The following is an 18,253-nucleotide window of genomic DNA, read 5'->3' on the forward strand; positions in this document are numbered from 1 at the left end:
CTGTTTGCAAATTGAACCAGCCTGTCTTTGGACAAAGAATCCTGGGAAGTGTCGTTCAGAAAGGGGGCTGGGCGTTTGCTGTTGGCTGACCTTTCTCTCTTGTCATAAAGGTATACTTCAAAATGGAAAGCAGGAATTTATGAAGAATTTAAGCCCTAAATAATCTTTTGTACCCCTATCCCATCACAGAACCATAGAATCCTGGGTTTAAACTGCACAGAGCTTTTATTCCAGCCCCAGATCGATTCAGTCCCTGCCCTCTACACAGAATGCGATTTCCATTTGGATTCGGGGCGATTTAAATTTTCCTTCTGCAGCAAGAAGGATTGATCCGGAGTGACCCTACCTTTATTGTGCGATATCTCAGAGTGCTGTTAATCCTCAATATCCAGATTGGGAAAGAAATCTCCGTGGTAGAGAACCTCTGATAGTCAACACCTGGTCATGTGACAAGCTAGCCTTAAAGGAGAAGCCCCTAATTTCTCTCAACTTCTGTCGGTCCTGGATTTTTCCTCCCACTCTGCCTTTTTCGATCTTCTCCCCCTCCCCTCCAAGAAAAGAAAGAGGCTCCCTGCCTGGCTCCTCCCCCCCCCTTCAAGAAAAGAAAGAAAGAGGCTTGTTTCCCCCCTCCTTCCAAACTACCCTAACTACGTGCAGAAGACTTTCCTGTTTCAATGGGGAGGGGGGAGGAGAGGAAGACCCGAGTTCAAAGCGATCTGAATTCAACAGGATTGACAATGGAATAAAGAAAGTAAGTGCAGACTCTGCCCTAGAGTTGGAATGGGCCATGCAGATTCTCTTGTCCAAAGTAGGGTCAGCCTAAAGCATCCAGGATAAGTACCTGTCCACCCCTGCTTAGAGCCCGCCAGTGAGGGGGAGCTCCCCACCTCCTTAGGCAGCCCATTCCACACCTGGAGTGGGAAGGGGCTACACAGGCTATCTAGTCCAATCCCCTGATCAATGCAGGATCAGCCTCAAGCATCCGGGATAAGGACCTGTCAAGACACAGCTTGAAGACTGCCAGTGAGGGGGAGCTCCCCACCTCCTGAGGCATCCCATTCCACCGCTGAACTCCTCAGATTGTGACCCCCCCCCCAATCTAGCCCGTACTAAGGTATCCCCTGTGCAAGCACCGAGTCATGTCTGACCCTTGGGGTGACGCCCTCCAGCGTTTTCTTGGCAGACTCAATATGGGGTGGTTTGCCAGTGCCTTCCCCAGTCATTACCGTTTACCCCCCAGCAATCTGGGTACTCATTTTACCGACCTCGGAAGGATGGAAGGCTGAGTCAACCTTGAGCCGGCTGCTGGGATTGAACTCCCAGCCTCATGGGCAGACAGCTTCAAACAGCATTTCTGCTGCCTTACCACTCTGCGCCACAAGAGGCTCTCTAGCCCGTACTGTTCTACTCTAAAGCCACTGCTGCCCACAGGAAGCGCTCCTGGCGGAACCAAAGAGAACTGCTGCCTCCTGCAGGCCAAGAGAGGTTGATATAATGTGTATAAAGTAATGCACAGGCTGGAGAAAGCGCATAAGAGAGCTCTTTGTCCGTCTTCCACAATAGCGGTTGTTGGGGAATAGATTCAGGAGAGACACGAGGACACGAGGAAATTCTTTTTTTTCCGAGTCATTTCTCAATGAGTTATTGATTGTGGAGTTCACTGTCCAAAGCTGCAGCGATGGCCACAGGCACAGGCAACTTTTCAAGGGGGCTAGATAGCTCTGTGGGAGAGACGTTGATCCGTGGTGACTAAAGGAAGCCTTCACATTCACTAAGCCTCTAAGTACCAGTAGGAGATGTTGGGGAAGTCCCTCAATTGTTGTTGGCCCTCCGGAGGAACTGGCTGGCCCCTGTGTGAGATGAGATGCAGGACTGGGTGGACCCTCTCTGGTCTGACCCAGCTGGGCTCCTCTAAGGTTCTTGTCAAAAAAACCCTAAAATGGGAAGGGGCTATGCAGGCCATCTAGTCCCACCTACTGCTCAGTGCAGAATCAGCCTAAAGCAACCAGGATAAATATCTGTCCAGCCGCTGCTTAAAGACTGCCAGTGAGGGGGAGCTCCCCACCTCCTGAGGCAGCTGCTGAACTTCTCTCTGAAATCCCCCCCCCTTTGATAAGTCGCTGGTACCGTTCTACATGTGGCTTAAAACCCATTAGTGTGTGTCCTCTCTCTGCCCTGTTGTTGGCCCTCCAGAGGGAGTGGTTGGCCACTGTGGGAGTCAGGATGTTGGATGGGTGAACTCACAGTGGTGTGATCCAGCAGGGCTCTTCTGAGGGTCTTATGCTACCTAGAGCTTACAGTTTGTGCGGGGTGGGGGGGGTGGAGTGTTTCAGAGCTGGAAGGATCCCTCTCTCCAAGAGAATGAAATGGAATGCAGTTCCTTTCAAAAGGAATGAAATAAGTGTAAAGCCTGTTGCCATAAAATTAAGAGAAGAGAAGAATGTCAACCTGCAGCCACTAAAGGAGGCTGGTTGTCTTTTTGAGTCTTAATTTGGGGGGGGGCAGTCCTCTTGGTATGCCTCCCCCCCCTTGATGCAATTAAGGTGAATGGGAGACGGCTGTGTTACTGGTCTGGCGTGACGTACACATCTTCCTCCAGCGAGGTTGGGGTCCCAACGTAGTTGTAGTACACCTCCTGAGTGTTGGCGTAGACAGGCTGCTCTGTGGGGGGAGGTTCTTTCTCCTGGCTTTTCTGGAGCGACCTGGACACAAGAACAAAGCAAACGCCTTGAGCCTGGCTGGACTCAGAGTGCTGCCAGCAAGCTCTGCCAAGGTCCATGCCAGTGAGGTTTCAAGGGGGGGCAACTGACACTTGGCAACTTCCAGGTGGTGGCTGGAGACCTCCTGGGATCACAATGGATCTCTAGACAACAGAGGTCAGTTCCGCAGGAGAAAACGGATGCTTTGGAGGGGGGCTCTTTGGCCTTAGACCCCACTGAAGTCCCTCTCTTTCCCAAGCCCTGCCCTACTCAGGCTCCACCCCCGCAATCTTCAGGAATTTCCCAACCCAGAATTGGCAACCCTGCCAGCACCCCTCGCTGTCTTCCTGTATTTGGGTACTCGTGTGAAATGCTCCATTTTTGACTGGAGAAGCAAGTAGAGAGGGCCATTCCGCACGACTTTAATGTAGCAGAAGGCTTGCAAATTGTAAACGCTACTAATTTGCAGTTCCGCAAGACGTCGCACACAATCTGCCACACTCCTGAAACAATCCCGCAAAAAGCATTGCGTTGTAGCGCTTAAAGGGAAATCGGGAAAAGTGGATTCACCCTCCGAAAAGCGCTACACTCTTGCAAACAATCTGCAACAGTTTGCAGTTTGACTGGAGAAGTAAGTAGAGAGAGTTCACTTCCCCTTTCCCCAGCAACCAAGGCCCCCAGTTCATATCAACCACCCTGAGGAGGGAGCGTTCATGCTGAAAAATTGAGGGCTCCGTGAAAAGTGTGTTTGTTTATTTATTTATTCTATTTATATCCTGCCCTCTGGGGAAGCAAAGCTGCAGGGGGGAGGGGAGTCAGGGCTCATGGGGCTGGGGACTTGGGAGAGGAGGAGACAGGGCAAGGAGGAAGGAACAGCCAGTGTGATTTTTGTCCCACCTGTTTCCTCAAAGAACCTTGCCCTCGCTCTGCCTTGGCTTCATGGCAGCCTCAAGCAGCCAATGGAAGGGGTCTGTGCGCTGATGACATCACAAGTGCCTGAAGCTGCAGCCGGGTGAGGCCATCCCATGGGCCCTGGCGGCATTTGGGTTAATTGACCTTGGGCCAATCATGGTTCTCATCCTGGCCTACTTCAGTGAGAAGCTCCTCATGCTAAATGACACACACAAGCCCGGAGCATGTGCAAAGTGTCTCTCAGTCCCAGCGGTGGGCAGTTCCTCCTCTGGGAAGCTCCGGCTTTTGTCTCACACCCAGAACCGGAAGAAGAGCTCCCCCGCCCTGATTTTTAAATTAATATTTTTAGTTGCAGCTCAAAATGAGGAAGAGAAAATGAGAGTTCTAAGCATAGCCTTTACTGGCATACAGTTGTCAGTTCAGTTTGCTTCCTAACTTTTGGGGGGCACATCCCAGCAGGAACCAGAGGTCCAGTGACGCACACCCCTGCCTCGGGCTGTGGATGTTTCTGCACAGCACACTGCCCCTCTTCTCCCCCTTCTGCTCACAGGAGCAGCAGCTGGGAAACCCCCACCCATCTCTCCCCAGGGGCCAGCCAAGAGAAAGAGAGAGAAAGAGGCTGCCCAAGAGGAAGTGAGTGGTGTCGTCAGCCAAAGGGGGGGGGTCTCAGTTCACAAAAGTGTGACCCTCAATCCTGCTCGGTTGTGGGGAGCTTCCTCTCCTCCCTTCAGTTGGGGTTTTTCCAAACATCAGCCTCAGTGTCCTTCTGATACCAAAAGCTGCAGCCAGCACTCACGCTGAGTAACTCACGGCACAATCGCACGGGGCAGGGTCCAGGCACCTCTCAGCTGGGGTCCTCCCCCCCCCACCACCACCACCACTGGCACACACAAGTTCAAGTTTTTCTCTGGGAAGGCACACCCCCTCCCCCTCCAACTTCAGGGTTTTTTGCATTCCAAGTAAGCAAAATTTGGTGCTGAAAAACCCTCCTAGATTCTAATTTTTTCCTAGCAGGGAGCAATTTTTCCCCATGTAGTCTTGTCAAATTCCAGGTGGGGCTTGAAAACTGTACAGAATGTGTAGATCAGGGGTAGTCAAACTGCGGCCCTCCAGATGTCCATGGACTACAATTCCCAGGAGCCCCTGCCAGCATTCTTCAGGCGGCTGGTCTTCTCGTAATCGGCTTGGCATTCGCTGGCAGGGGCTCCTGGGAATTGTAGTCCATGGACATCTGGAGGGCCGCAGTTTGACTACCCCTGGTGTAGATGATAGATTAGCTCCCCTGGAGAAGATGGCTGTTTTGGAGGGTGGATTCTGTCATGGTACTGTTACTGGGGGCAGCCAAAATGTGGTTCTCCAGATGTCCATAAACTACAATTCCCATGAATCTTTGACAGCACTGCTGGCTGAGGCTCAGGAAAATTGTAGTTTGAGAACATCTGGAGAGCTACCCCTGGATTATACCCCACTGGGGTCCCTTCCCACTGCAGACCCTTCCCTCCCCAAGGCCCCAGGTATTTTCCTCCTCAGAGAGGGCCTCCCTGCTCCCAAGGAACCTCAGAAGAAGAGTGGATTCTTATATGCTGCTTTCCTCTACCCGAAGGAGTCTCAAAGTGGCTTCCATTCACCTTCCCTTTCCTCTCCCCACAACAGACACCCTGTGGGGTGGGTGAGGCTGAGAGAGCCCTGATATTCCTGCTTGGTCAGAACAGCTCTATCAGTGCCATGGCGAGACCAAGGTCACCCAGCTGGTTTCATGTGGGGGAGCACAGATTCAAACACGGCTCCCCAGATTAGAAGTCAGCACTCCTAACCACTACACCAAGCTGTCAGGGCTTAACAGGCCCCTTCCAAAGGACAAGCTAGATGCTGCCCACAAATACCAGGCTGGCATTTTGGGTGCCACCATGAAGGTGTTCCAGAATCTTTGGGTGTGTGTGTGTGTGGTGGGGCTGCCAGATCCCCTGGTAGAGGGGGGGGTCCCCCATCAACAGGCCCCACTTCCCAAGTTACTGGTCAAGTGTCCTGCAGAGGGATTCTCCTGGAGAAAGAGAAAGCCCCCTCCCCCTAATCCCCGTTTTAGAGCACCTTGTCCCTCACAAGAATTGGATTTTCTGTAAAAGTGTGCATTTTGCCTCAGCCTAGTCACCAGTCACTCAGGAAGTGATGTCATCATGCCAGTGATGCCCAGGTGATGCTCTGGTATTTGATCAAGCTGATTTTGCCATAGAGTTCTTGCCTGAATGCCAGAGCATCAGCTGGACACTACTGGTGGCCGTCACTTCCTGTGCGATGCTAGCTTTTCCCTTTCTCCAGGGAAGTCCCCCCATCTCCCACCTGGCCATCCAAGGGTGTGGCAGTTCTGTAGCGAACGTGCCAGCCATGCATCACTTCCTGCCGGCCAGAGTTTAGGGGTGGGATTCTTTGATGTCGGTTTTCTCCCTCTGTGTCTGCATCTAATGTGGAGCTGCTGGTCTTCAGCTTTGGCACAACGCCTCTTTGGACATCTTCTGGTCCACCACTCACCTGCTCTTGGGCTGCTTCCTGCGGGATTGCTCCTGGCGCCTTCCTCTGGCCTCCTTGGGCTGGCCGATGAAGACGTTCTCGTAATCGGCTTGGCCACCCTTGGCCTGTGCCACATCGAACTGTGGGCCGGTGTGGCTGATGTACCTCGGCTGTGCCCCATTGGAGCCAGTGGACTCCCGCTTTTCCTGGACCATGCTGGCACGCCTCTTCCTCCGGACCAGGACGTATGCCACAGCGGCTCCCACGAGCAGGGCAAGGACGGAGGCCGTGACTGCAGCGGCCACGGCCACGGGCAGGCCTTGACACTGCTGGGCGTAGAAGCCGGTGACGTTGAGGAAGCCCCGAGGCGAGGAGCAGAGGCACGAGACGCTCTGTGTGCAGTTGAGCTGCCTCTGGCAATAGGGGAAGATGCTCCCAGCCACGTCGCAGCGGCAGTCCACATGGAGGGTCTCCAGGCAGAGGCGGAGGAGGCTGGTGGGGATGGAGGTCAGCGGGTTCCCTTCCAGCCTCAGCTCCTTCAGGCGGCTGGTCTTCTCAAAGAACATGGCGGGGAGCCCAGGGAGACAGTTGCCGTGAAGGAAGAGACGCTCCAGTCCCTCGGTGTGATCGAGGAACCCTGCTGGGAGGCTGCTGAGGCTGTTATGGGACAGATCCAGCTCCTTCAGCGGGCTCCTCCAGCCGGGGGTCCCACTGATACTGGCGATGTTTGTGCCACTGAGGTTCATGCAGGCCTGTGGGGTGCCCAGCCACTCCCAGTTCAGGATCCCCGAGGGGCTGGTTCGGTTCATCAGATTGGCTGCTGGGCAGGCAGCTTCCAAGGGATGCTGGAGATGCAGCAGCAGCAGCAGGGTAGCCAGGAGTGCCTGCATCCTGGAGAAGCAGAAATGGATGAGTGAATGGGGGGGGGGGAACATCACTTCCAAGACTGGGAGGGGGGGGGCTAGAGCCAGTTCCAGATCATGGGGGGGGGGGCTGGCAGAGAGTTCCCAGGAGCATCCTTCCCCCACTCTGCTCATGCACCATTCATGTTCCTGCTGCCTGTTCCTTAGTGGCACTGGGTCATGTGCGCATTGATGCTCCGGATGCATGAGTGGCATAGCATGCTTAAGGGAGCAGGCAAGGAAGCAGCATGTGGCAGGCAGTGGTAGCACTGGTGTGTCCCCCCCCCTCAAGCCCTGATGGTGGCAGCTGCCCCACCTACGGGTCTAGCAAGTGCCTGCTGATGGTCCACAGAGATCTTGTCTGGTCCTGCGGATGATCTTGAATTACTCTGAATTACTTAAAACAGAGCAAATGTTCCTTTGCTGGAAGAGGTCCAGGGAGATTTTGCGGTCTGTTTGCACCCTGTTTGAGTGCTGACCAGCAGCTGTTCCCCTTTCTCTGCCGCTTTCCCTCCCCCCCTCCCTTGCTTGGCATTTGTTGGCTTTCCTTGCATTCCCCGTCATTCCCCTGGGCTCTCTCATACTGGTTCCAAAGGGGCTCAAGAGGGCACAGAGAAAGAGCTACATGAAGACAGGAAATGGACAATGAGATCTTGAGGGAAGCTGTGTGAAGAGGGAGGCCATCCAGCACCCCCGTTGCGGGGAAAGGGCCTTCTGGCTGGCCAGCTGGAAACAACTCAGAGCACCCGGCATCGGGTGGGTGGGGAGTAGGCAGAATCCTGTGAGAATCGCTGAGGCCAACAGGGAGCCCAACGGTGGCCGAGGTCTGGAGAAAGACAGGTGCTGAGAAAGACACAGAGGGTCGGAGACTGTCTCCTTGAGCCTGGGAGCCCCACAGCCACAAACTGGGCCCCAGCGACATGAGCTCTGTTGTGCCCCACCTTGTGGTCTACCCCATCACACACCACGATTGTGCACACCACACACAGCCAAAATCCCCTGAATTTTGGAGAGGGATCTCGACTGAGCATCCCGAATCCCCCTTGGCCCAGAGAAGAGGACGCAGCTGTGCCCCCACAATCTGACCATGGCAAGTCGGCTGCCGTTCTCTTAAAATGCCTCACCACGAGAGAGGCCAAGCTCCTCTGCACCAGGGAAAAGTCCTGTTGAGCACCGTGAGATTTCCCTGAAAGGCTCCTCTAGGCCAGGGGTAGTCAAACTGCGGCCCTCCAGATGTCCATGAACTACAATTCCCAGGAGCCCCTGCCAGCGAATGCTGGCAGGGGCTCCTGGGAATTGTAGTCCATGGACATCTGGAGGGCCGCAGTTTGACTACACCTGCTCTAAGCTCTACCTATGTATCCAACACCCCACCTGCCTTCTTTCTGATGGTCCATCCCTCCCTTCCTCCCTTTGGGTCCGTCTCTTTACCTCTGCAAGCCAAGTGTCAAAAGACAGGTTTCAAAATGTTCGACGACCACACCCAGAGTCTGAAATGTTGCCACGCTTTGATTTGGGGTGTTTGGGCTAAGAGCAAGAGCCCTGCAAGATGTGTAAGGCGCACTTGACCCTGCAGGCTCAGAGGAAACAACCCAAATGCCCACGTCCAAAGGAGTCAGACATTCAGAGACACCTATGACTCCCCCACCCCACCCCTTCCAGCCCCCATACCTGACATCCGGATCCTTCTGCTGATCTCGGCTGTTGTGAGGCTGTCCTTTTGGTTCAGGCATTTGGAGAAAAGGGGGGGGGGCTACTTAGAAGTTCCTTCTTTCTCTTGAAAGACAGAGGCTGGGTGCGGGGGGGGGGAGGAAGGAGGAAACTGCATCAGGGAAGAACTGCTTTCTCAACCCTCTGGCAGCAGACGGAGCCTTTTAGCGCCTGGAAGGCCTGCTTTGTTTGGGCAGCTTGAAAACCAGTAGGGACAAATGTAAAGTTCCACATTTAGGTAGGAAAAACCATCTACACCAATATAGGATGGGGGAGACTTGTCTTGGCAGTAGCATGTGTGAAAAGGATCTAGGAGTCTTAGTAGACCATACATTGAACATGAGTCAGCAGTGTGACTCGGTGGCTAAAGAGGCAAATGGGATTTTTGGCTGTATCAAACGGAGTATCGTGTCCAGATCACGGGAGGTGATGGTACCCCTTTAATCTGCTCTGGTTCGGCCTCACTTGAAGGTCTGTGTTCAGTTTTGGGGAGCACAGTTGAAGAGGGATGTTGACAAACTGGAACGTGTTCAGAGGAGGGCAACAAAGTTGGTGAGGGGGTTGGAGACCAAGACGTATGAAGAAAGGGTGGGGGAGCTTGGTCTGCTTAGCCTGGAGAGGAGACGACTGAGAGGGGATCTGATAGCCATCTTCAAGTATTTAAAAGGCTGCCATGTAGAGCAGTGGTCCCCAACCTTCTTATCACTGGGGACCAGTCAATGCTTGACAATTTCACTGAGGCCTGGGGGAGGGGTAGTCTTTTGCTGAGGGACGTTGCTGCCGCCACCTGAGCCCCTGCTCCGCTTGCTTTCCCACCAGCATCCCTGACTTCCCGCCGCCTGCTGGGGGGTGCTGCCAGCAGCAGCTGTGCAGTGCCACACCAAGGGGGAGCCCAGCCTGTGGCAGCCGCCGGAAAGCACCAAAGGTGAGCCGGCGGCAGAGTGGCAGGGCAGCCCCCAAGACAGCAGCTGGGGAGGAGGAGCTGCGGCCCAGTACTGACTTATCTACGGACCGGTGCTGGTCCCCGGACCGGGGGTTGGGGACCACTGATGTAGAGGATGGAGCACTGAAGGTGTGGGGAAAGTATAGAAGAAGATGGTCTACCTGCCTATATTAAAATCCCCAATTGAAGCAAACTTTAGCAAAGCTCTGCAAAAGAGACTGACCTGTCTTCACTATAAAGATTTGTTAGCCAAAAATGGCAAGTTCAAAGGAAGACAAGTATTAGAAAAAGGAGGAGTAGAAATCCATTGGTTAGAATATAATCAACTGCTATCCAGGTTCAAAGCTGAATTCCGTCAACCCCTAGATTTATTTATTTATTTATCATTTATTTATTATTATATTTATATACCGCCCTCCCTGAGGGCTCAGGGCGGTTTACAGAAAACAGGAGGAGATACAATTAACATATGGTAGCTGGTAACAGTAATAACAATATAACAATAATAACTTAACAAGATCAAGGGGCTTCAGTACCAGAATTTGAGAACTTGTTAATCCAAGAGAAACCTCATCTGCAGGGAGAAATGTGTTATTAAAGTACGAGACAGAGATGGAACAGGTCAAACCGTGTATGATCAAACGGATGCAACATATTGAGATGAATGTGACAGTAGAACAATGGGAATAGATTTAGAGTACCTTTATTGGCATAAAATTGCAAAGCATAAAACAAAAATTTCAAACAGTTCCAGATCTAAAATCCATTGTAAAAAGATTTTCATTTATAATTGCCAGCAAAAACGTTGCTACTTTTATAATAGTTGCTCTGTCCCTCACATTTAGTATCATTTTAATGCGGTGTTTCTCATTAACACAGCTGAATTTCAATTTCTTCAGATGATAATCTAACGGGCGACAAAATACTTCAAACTTAGGACACACCAGAAGTATATGGTACAACGTGTCAGGGACACTACATCCATGTAAACAGTATCTCTCCTGAGGAGGGCTCTTCAAAAATCTACCTCGGGTGACATTTGAGGGAAAGATGTTTAAGCGAGCTACTAGAAATGCTCTTCTTAACTGGTGTGTCTCCAAAATTAGGAGATACATGAGCATGGATTTGTATGTTAAGGGAATATCCCAGAAGCGGGGAGAACATACACACATATCTTCTAATCTCTGTGATCTTAGTTTTAGTCTTTTTGTCTTGCATGCTAAGGGCTGAGATGTCCAGACCCATAATTTGAAGTTTCTTTGACATTTTGCTTAGCCAGCTGAAAGAATAAGGCTCACTCAAAAGGTTAATTAACAAACTACCAGTTTGAGCATGGAAATGAATTTTTAACCAGTATTTAAAGGACTGAGACCAAGCCCGGGCTTCTAGACTCTGCTGGCCAAGTTCTGCGACAAGTGTATGATTGGCCACACAATTTGGGACTCCTAGCAGATTTTTGAAAAAGAAAGATTGGATGTTCTCTAGTTTATTATTAAATCCATCCATCCATATTGGGATTCCATAAAGAATCTGAGGAATTATTTTGGCGTTGTAGATTTTAATGGCTGCTTGAAGGTTTTTGTTGCCTTTTTGATGATAAAACTTGGCTAAAAGGGACAACTGGCCTTTTGCAGATTTGATTGTTTTTTCTCTATGGTTGGCCCCACAGTTATTATAAGTAAAGTTTATGCCTAAATAGTTTTAGTGATTGACCTGTTCTATATGTTTGCCATTTATTATCCAGAGAAACTTATAATGGGAATATATATGGCCTAGAATTCCTAAGCTCACTAAGTCAAATTCTCAGAGAAAACTAGTACAAAATGTTTTATAGGTGGTATGTAACACCGAAAGTGATTGTGTTGGCTCTTTTTATCATATGTGGTGGAAATGTGATAGAGTATGCAAATGTTGGGTCAAAGTTCACACTATTATGCAGACCAGGGGTAGTCAAACTGCGGCCCTCCAGATGTCCATGGACTACAATTCCCAAAAGCCCCTGCCAGCATTTGCTGGCAGGGGCTTCTGGGAATTGTGGTCCATGGACATCTGGAGGGCCGCAGTTTGACTACCCCTGATGCAGACAATGTGGGGTTTTAGCATCCCAATGAAACTAGAGCATGTGTTACTCAGTTTATCACTGCGGTGCCTCCCAACGCAAACCAGAAGTTTATTCTTCTTTTGCAACGACAGCAGCTAGATTAGTCATGGCCAGAAAATGGAAAGTGCAAGAATTACCCTCGATAGAAGACTGGCTGGCCAAGATGGCAGATCTGGCCAAGATGGCAGAATTGACGCTGATGGTCAATGGGAAATCTGAAGAAGTCTTTCAAGAACAATGGGGTCCTTATTTGAAATATCTAAAAGGATAATAAATGTTGGATGAGAAGGGAATTATTACTAAAATATCTCTATTATAAAGTGTATAAGCTACATCACGTATATGATGTATAACAACTCTATTTCTATCTTTCATGAAAAATAAAAATCTATTTTAAAAAAAGGGGGTGGAACAGAGTTGTTCTCTCTTGTCCCGGAAGGACGGACCAGAACCAATGGGATGAAATTAATTCAAAAGAATTTCTGTCTAAACATCTGGAAGAAGTTCCTGAAAGTTAGAGCAGTTTCTCAGTGAAATAAGGCTTCCTCGGGAGGTGGTGGGTTCTCCATCTTTGGAGATTTTAAAAGAGAGGCTGGACAGCCATCTGATGGAGAGGCTGATTCTGTGAAGATTCAAGGGGGTATCATGTTTGTCAGCGACAGGATTTTGGGTGTCCTGCATGGTGCAGGGGGTTGGACTAGATGACCCAGGAGGTCCCTTCCAACTCTATGATTCTATGAAATGGACCATGGAGCAGCAGAGCCCTGCCTGGCCTTGGCCTGTAGTCCCTGCAGCCCATGCAAACAGCTCTGCTTCCTGGGACCTCCTGAAACAGGGCCTCCTCTTTACTGTCTTCAGCCCCCAAATCCCCCAAGGTTTCAGAGCACCTTGTCCCTCACAAGAATTGGATTTTCTGACAGTGTGCAATTTGCCTCAGGAAAACTGGGATCATGCATATATTACACACATCGTGTGTAAAATATTTACATAAATGAATAAGCAGAAAACCAAACCCAGTTACAAATTATAAACAAAGCCCGTTGCAGGAAAAATATAACAGGCTCCAGGCATCCAGTTCTGTAAGGCGGGCGGCCCCAGTCCCTGTAGACACTCCCCCGCCCTGCACAGGGATGTGTGTGCTTTCCCATGCACTGGGACTGCCCAGTGCCCACGTTACAGCTGATGCTGACAGCCCTGGGGAGGGAGTGGTTAAAGAGACCAACCCCACAGCCAGAACGCAGCGAGACAGCTGAAAGGCAATGGGGCTTTGTGAGTTTTTTGAAGCAAGGCCTGGAGCTTGGAATGGGCAGTGCTGTAGGGATAGGGAATAGGCCTAGGGATAGGGCCTAGGGAACTCCTCAAGAGAGTCCTACAGGATCAGACCAGTGGTCCATCTAGTCCAACCTTCTATCTCACACAGAGGCCAACCAGTTCCTCTAGAGGGCCAACAACACAGCTGAGAGGCTGAGGTCTTCCCCTGAGAGGAGCATAACAAGAGACCAGCTGGATCTGACTAGTGAGGGTCAAACTAGTCCAGGGACCTGGGAATGTTCAGCCTGGAGAAAAGGAGGTTGAGAAGAGACATGGTGTTAAACTAGATATGGGGGCAGCTAGATATGGGGGGGGGGGTCACATGCAGAATAGTTCAGCAGTGGAAGGGGCTGCTTAAGGAGGTGGGGAGTTCCCCCTCACTGGCCGTCTTCAAGCAGCGGCTGGACAGATCCTTCTCCTGGGTGCTTCAGGCTGATCCTGCATTGAGCAGGAGGTGGACTAGATGGCCTGCATGGCCCCTTCCCACTCTAGGATTCTAGGAGTCTAGTTCAGCCGTGGAAGGGGCTGCCTAAGGAGGTGGGGAGCTCCCCCTCACTGGTAGTCTTTAAACAGCGGCTGGACAGATCCTTCTCCTGGATGCTTGAGGCTGATCCTGCACTGAGCAGAGGGTGGACTAGATGGCCTGTATAGCCCCTTCCCACTCTAAGATTCTGATTCTAGTTCAGCAGTGGAATGGGCAGACTCAGGAGGAGGGGAGCTCCCCCTCCCTGGCTGTCTTAAAGCAGGGGCTGGACAGATCCTTCTCCTGGGTGCTTCAGGCTGATCCTGCATTCAGTAGGGGGTGGGACTAGATGGCCTGCATGGCCCCTTCCCACTTTAGGATTCTATGGGTCTAGTTCAGCAGTGGAAGGGGCTACCTAAGGAGGTGGGGAACTCCCCCTCACTAGTGGTCTTCAAGCAGTGGCTGGACAGATCCTTATCCTGGATGCTTGTGGCTGACTCTGAACTGTGCAGGTGGTGAGACTGGATGGCCTGTGTGGCCCCTTCCCACTCTAGGATTTGATTGGAAATCAGAAGGGCTGGAAACTGTTGAGGGAAACACAGTGTGAATGTGATGGCAACGGCCAGTGCAAAAAAGGCCACTGTTCACATATTGAGCTCTTAAAACTGTAGCTCCTCTTATTAAAATATTAGACCTGAATAACTGGAATAAAGTCTCTTCCTCTCTGCTCAGGAAAGCCTGGAGCCTTCCTCCAGTTCGAGAGGCTCTTCCACTGATGGTCAGGCCAGGATCCAGGCCTGTAATCTCAATGGTGGGAAGCCAGGAAGTTCATACCCAAGGCATGGAGGCCACAGCCCTTCCTGGTTATTTGTCCCCGGAATCTGGCAGACTACGGGCCATTCCGCACCGGGATCCATGTAGCAAATTGTTTGCTGAACGAAAAATCACCATTTTAAATAGTGGAATTTGGCGTAACACATACCTGCCTTTGTAGTGGAATCCAGTTGCGTTTCTATCGTTTCCCACAGGGTTCCGGTCTCTGCAAAAATCGCTAGCCAGGAAGCACTATTGCTAAGCTGTGTCCCGCCCCTGGCCGTCAAGCAGCCAATGGGCGGCCGTTATCATGCTCCCAAACAGCCCCTTTCCCTTTAAGGAAGGTTTTAAAAAAACACACACACACGTTGCAACGAATATGCATTGATTCGTTGCAACGGAGAGACCCATCCAGCTAGCAGGTGGTGTTTGAGCTGCCATTTCATCGTTGCCACGCTCCCCCCAAGTGAAAAAAAAAATCCCCCCCCCCACGGGTGCAATTTTCGGCTGAAAACAGTGTGAAAAATAAAGGGAAAATAAACCAGCAAACGGGCTTCTGTGTTGCTTGTGCTTAGTGACTTTAAACAGAGGGACTGCAGCCAGGGAAGCCTCGCTGGGTAAATGAAGGCTCGCCGGAGCGTTGATCTCCGCTTGCTCGGAGAAAAAAAAATGGTGATCGCTTCGCCGGAAGATCAGAGGAGAGAGCCAGGGGGAGGGACTTTGCAGAAACCGCAACAATGGTAACGCACAGAACTTTCCCGCTAGTGTTGCAGATTGGTTGCAGGAGTGTAGCGCTTTCCGGAGGGTGAATCCACTTTTTGGGATTTCCCTGAAAGCGCTACAACGAAGCGCTTTTTGCAGATCGGTTTCAGGAGTGTTGCAGATTGTCAATGACATTGTGCATAAGGGCAAAACTGTAGCGATTTCAATTAGTAACCATTGTGCTATTTTGGACGAATGCAGAACGGCCCTACCTCTGGAATTATAATTGTCAACATCCCCAGAATTATAATTGATCTCCTGACTGCAGACATTTCAGCTCTCACAAATGGTAGCCAGTGTTCTATCCTTTATGAATTAGTCTAATTTTTAAAACAATCTTCTATTACTGTTGTCCCTTCTTGTGGCCATGAGTTTCTCTGGTTAACTATGCACTGCATGAAAAATAAGGCAGTCATTTCTGTTTTTCACCTACAGACTAAGGCTGCTTCCACACAGGGGTGAGTCCTTGTCTTATTTGCACTTAGGGATGCCAGCCTCCAGGTGGGGCCTGGGGATCCCCTGGAATTACAACTCATCTCCAGACCACAGATATCAGGTCTCCTGGAGAAAAAGGCTGCTGTGGAGGGTGGGCTTTCTAATGTCGTACCCTGTAAGGTCCCTGTCCTCTCCAGGCTCCATCCCCAAATCTCAACGTGGAGCTATTAACCCTACTCCCCCCCCCCAACCTTGTTTGCACTGTTGCTACTAATTGGAGGCATTTACCTGGATAACATGAGCCTCTTGTGGCGCAGAATGGTAAGGCAGCAGACATGCAGTCTGAAAGTTCTGCCCATGAGGCTGGGAGTTCAATCCCAGCAGCCGGCTCAAGGTCGACTCAGCCTTCCATCCTTCTGAGGTCAGTAAAATGAGTACCCAGCTTGCTGCTGGGGGTAAACAGTCATGACTGGGGAAGGCACTGGCAAACCACCCCGTATTGAGTCTGCCATGAAAACGCTAGAGGGCGTCACCCCAAGGGTCAGACATGACTCGGTGCTTGCACAGGGGATATCTTTACCTTTACCTGGATAAGGGAACAGCCACACTGGGGGCGGGGTCCAGTGGGGAGATCCGACTCTTGCTGACCACGGCCTACTTGAGTGAGCCTGCCACCTCTTGGCGTGCTGACCCTGGCTTCTGCCCCAGCAGCACTGGCTTCCTCCTTCTTGCCCATGCTGAGCTTTGAATTTTGGACATGCTGGGAAAGCCAGAGATCTTTCTCCAAAGCTGCACATGAGGCACATAGCATGGAAATTAGTCTCCTTTCCGGTGAAGGCTTTGAAAATTCTTGAGACGGTCTCTTCGTCCTCTTCTGCTGCTCCCCTCTCGGTCATCCTAGATTCCCCCCTCCCCCCTCTAGTTCCTTCTTGTTTTATTCTCTGCAAGCATAATTTAGGGTGAAAACATAGAGTAGGCTTTTTTTAGAGATGGTGCCGCAAATATTTATTGTCCTGCGTTTGCAAAACCCTGCAGACATGTTTGAGTGAGCCTGTGGCTCGTCTCCCTGAAAGACTTCTCCAACCTTGAAGGGGCGATGGAAGTTGTATTCTTTTTGCAGAAGAATTCTGCAAACTTGAAAACATGCTTGAAAACTGGACGTGCTGGCTGACTTTAGTGTGCACGAAGTATGTGCACACATGAGAGCTTATCCCCAGAATTAAAGCTTGTTGGTCTTAAAGGTACCCCTGGACTCAAATCTTGTTCTATCACATTCCTAAAGTGAACTAAAGTCCTGGGGCACCCTTAGGACCAACAACATTTAATTTAAGGTATAAGGTTTTGTGTGCATGAAGTGTGCATGTGCATGAGAGCTTATTTTATTTAAATAAAATAAATAAAAATGAAGCATGCATGCACATGAGAGCTTGTCCCAAGAATTAAACTTTGTTTTGTCTTAAAGGTCTCCCTGGACTCAAACTTTGTTCTGCTGCTTCAGACCCACCTGATGACCTACCTGGCTCTATCTTCAGGGAAACCCTTGGTAGCCTTTTCTCCTTCTTGGCTCACCCCCTCCCCCAGAAATAGTGCCCCAGCCCAGGAAAGTATCCCTTCAATCAGCGAATGTTTTGTACTTTCAGGCAGCCCAGGAGAAAGGCCAGGAGGACACAGCAGAAGCAGGCACAGGGGCAAAACTTCTGGAACATTTCTGTGCGACCCTTGCTAAAACCAAACCAAGCATTGGAGGCTCACAGTGATCCATTTGTCACTTCCAGCTCACTACGCACTGGAATCCCTACTCAAGGTGCCTGCTCCTATTACAAAAATGTCCAGTTTATTGCACATAGCCCATAGTCGTTGCAAAAATGAACACCAACAGGACTGACGGTGGAGTTGCCAACCTGCAAGAGGGTACCTGGAGAGCTCCCAGAATTATAATTGATCTCCTGACTGCAGACATCAGTTCCCCTGGACAGAATGGACGTCCTGGCATTATACCCGTCTGAGATATTTCCCAGAAATGTCCCCACTGAGTGTTGGCCACCCTAGCTGAAAGTCTTGAAGTCTGGTGTCAAAATCTTGCCTACAAAGTAAGATTAGGAATTTTGCAATGTAGGGAAACTAGAAACGTGGGGCTTACACATATCTCCCTTTCCTTCCAGCCCATGCAGAAGTTCCTCTTTCCCTTTCCTGACCCCGCCCGTCCCCCAAACGGAGCATTTGTGCAAATGAGAAAGACGCAACACAGGAAGCAGAACAGAAATTGCTGTCTGAACATGAAGGGGAATTGGGCTTCGTCATGGACACGTGTGATGCTGCCTCCTGCTGAATAATCCCTTTTAAAAGCCTATCTGAGTCAGTCTGGTCCCCTCAGACCTGCAGAAGCTTCCCAACCTCTCTGGCAGAAAAGGATCTGTCATCTCACCTGCTGCCAGATTCTTGAATCGGAGATGCCAGGGATTTTCTGCATGCCAAGCAGATGCTCTGCCACTGAGCTGCAACTTTTTGCAGGTTTCAGGCAGCCCTTTCCACTGCTGAACTAGAATCATAGAATCACAGAATCATAGAGTTGGAAGGGGCCATACAGGCCATCTAGGCCAACCCCCTGCTCCACGCAGGATCAGCCCTAAGCATCCTAAATCATCCAAGAAAAGTGTGTATCCAACCTTTGCTTGAAGACTGCCAGTGAGGGGGAGC

The 18,253-nt window shown here is 50.6% G+C and overlaps 1 protein-coding gene across 1 annotated transcript; it reads right to left on the reverse strand.

Moving 5' to 3' along the window:
- Positions 1-206: 206 nt before the first annotated feature.
- On the reverse strand, positions 207-8,789 carry LRRC25 (leucine rich repeat containing 25). Its single transcript, XM_077331887.1, has 3 exons — positions 8,690-8,789; positions 6,138-7,007; positions 207-2,702 (listed from the first exon to the last, which is right to left on the reverse strand). The coding sequence occupies exons 1-3, from the start codon at positions 8,749-8,751 to the stop codon at positions 2,564-2,566; spliced, it is 1,071 nt and encodes a 356-aa protein (XP_077188002.1). The 5' UTR covers positions 8,752-8,789; the 3' UTR covers positions 207-2,563.
- Positions 8,790-18,253: the final 9,464 nt, after the last annotated feature.

The sequence above is a fragment of the Paroedura picta genome, chromosome 4 (genome assembly GCF_049243985.1).
Source record: "Paroedura picta isolate Pp20150507F chromosome 4, Ppicta_v3.0, whole genome shotgun sequence".
Lineage (NCBI taxonomy): Eukaryota > Metazoa > Chordata > Lepidosauria > Squamata > Gekkonidae > Paroedura > Paroedura picta.

Excerpts from the sequence above, each read along its gene's own strand:
- LRRC25 (XM_077331887.1), bottom strand. The coding sequence starts at position 8,751 with ATGCCTGAACCAAAAGGACAGCCTCACAACAGCCGAGATCAGCAGAAG. Across the intron at positions 7,008-8,689 it reads CAGAAGGATCCGGATGTCAG|GATGCAGGCACTCCTGGCTA; the intron begins GTATGGGGGCTG and ends CTGCTTCTCCAG. Across the intron at positions 2,703-6,137 it reads AGGAAGCAGCCCAAGAGCAG|GTCGCTCCAGAAAAGCCAGG; the intron begins GTGAGTGGTGGA and ends TCTTGTGTCCAG.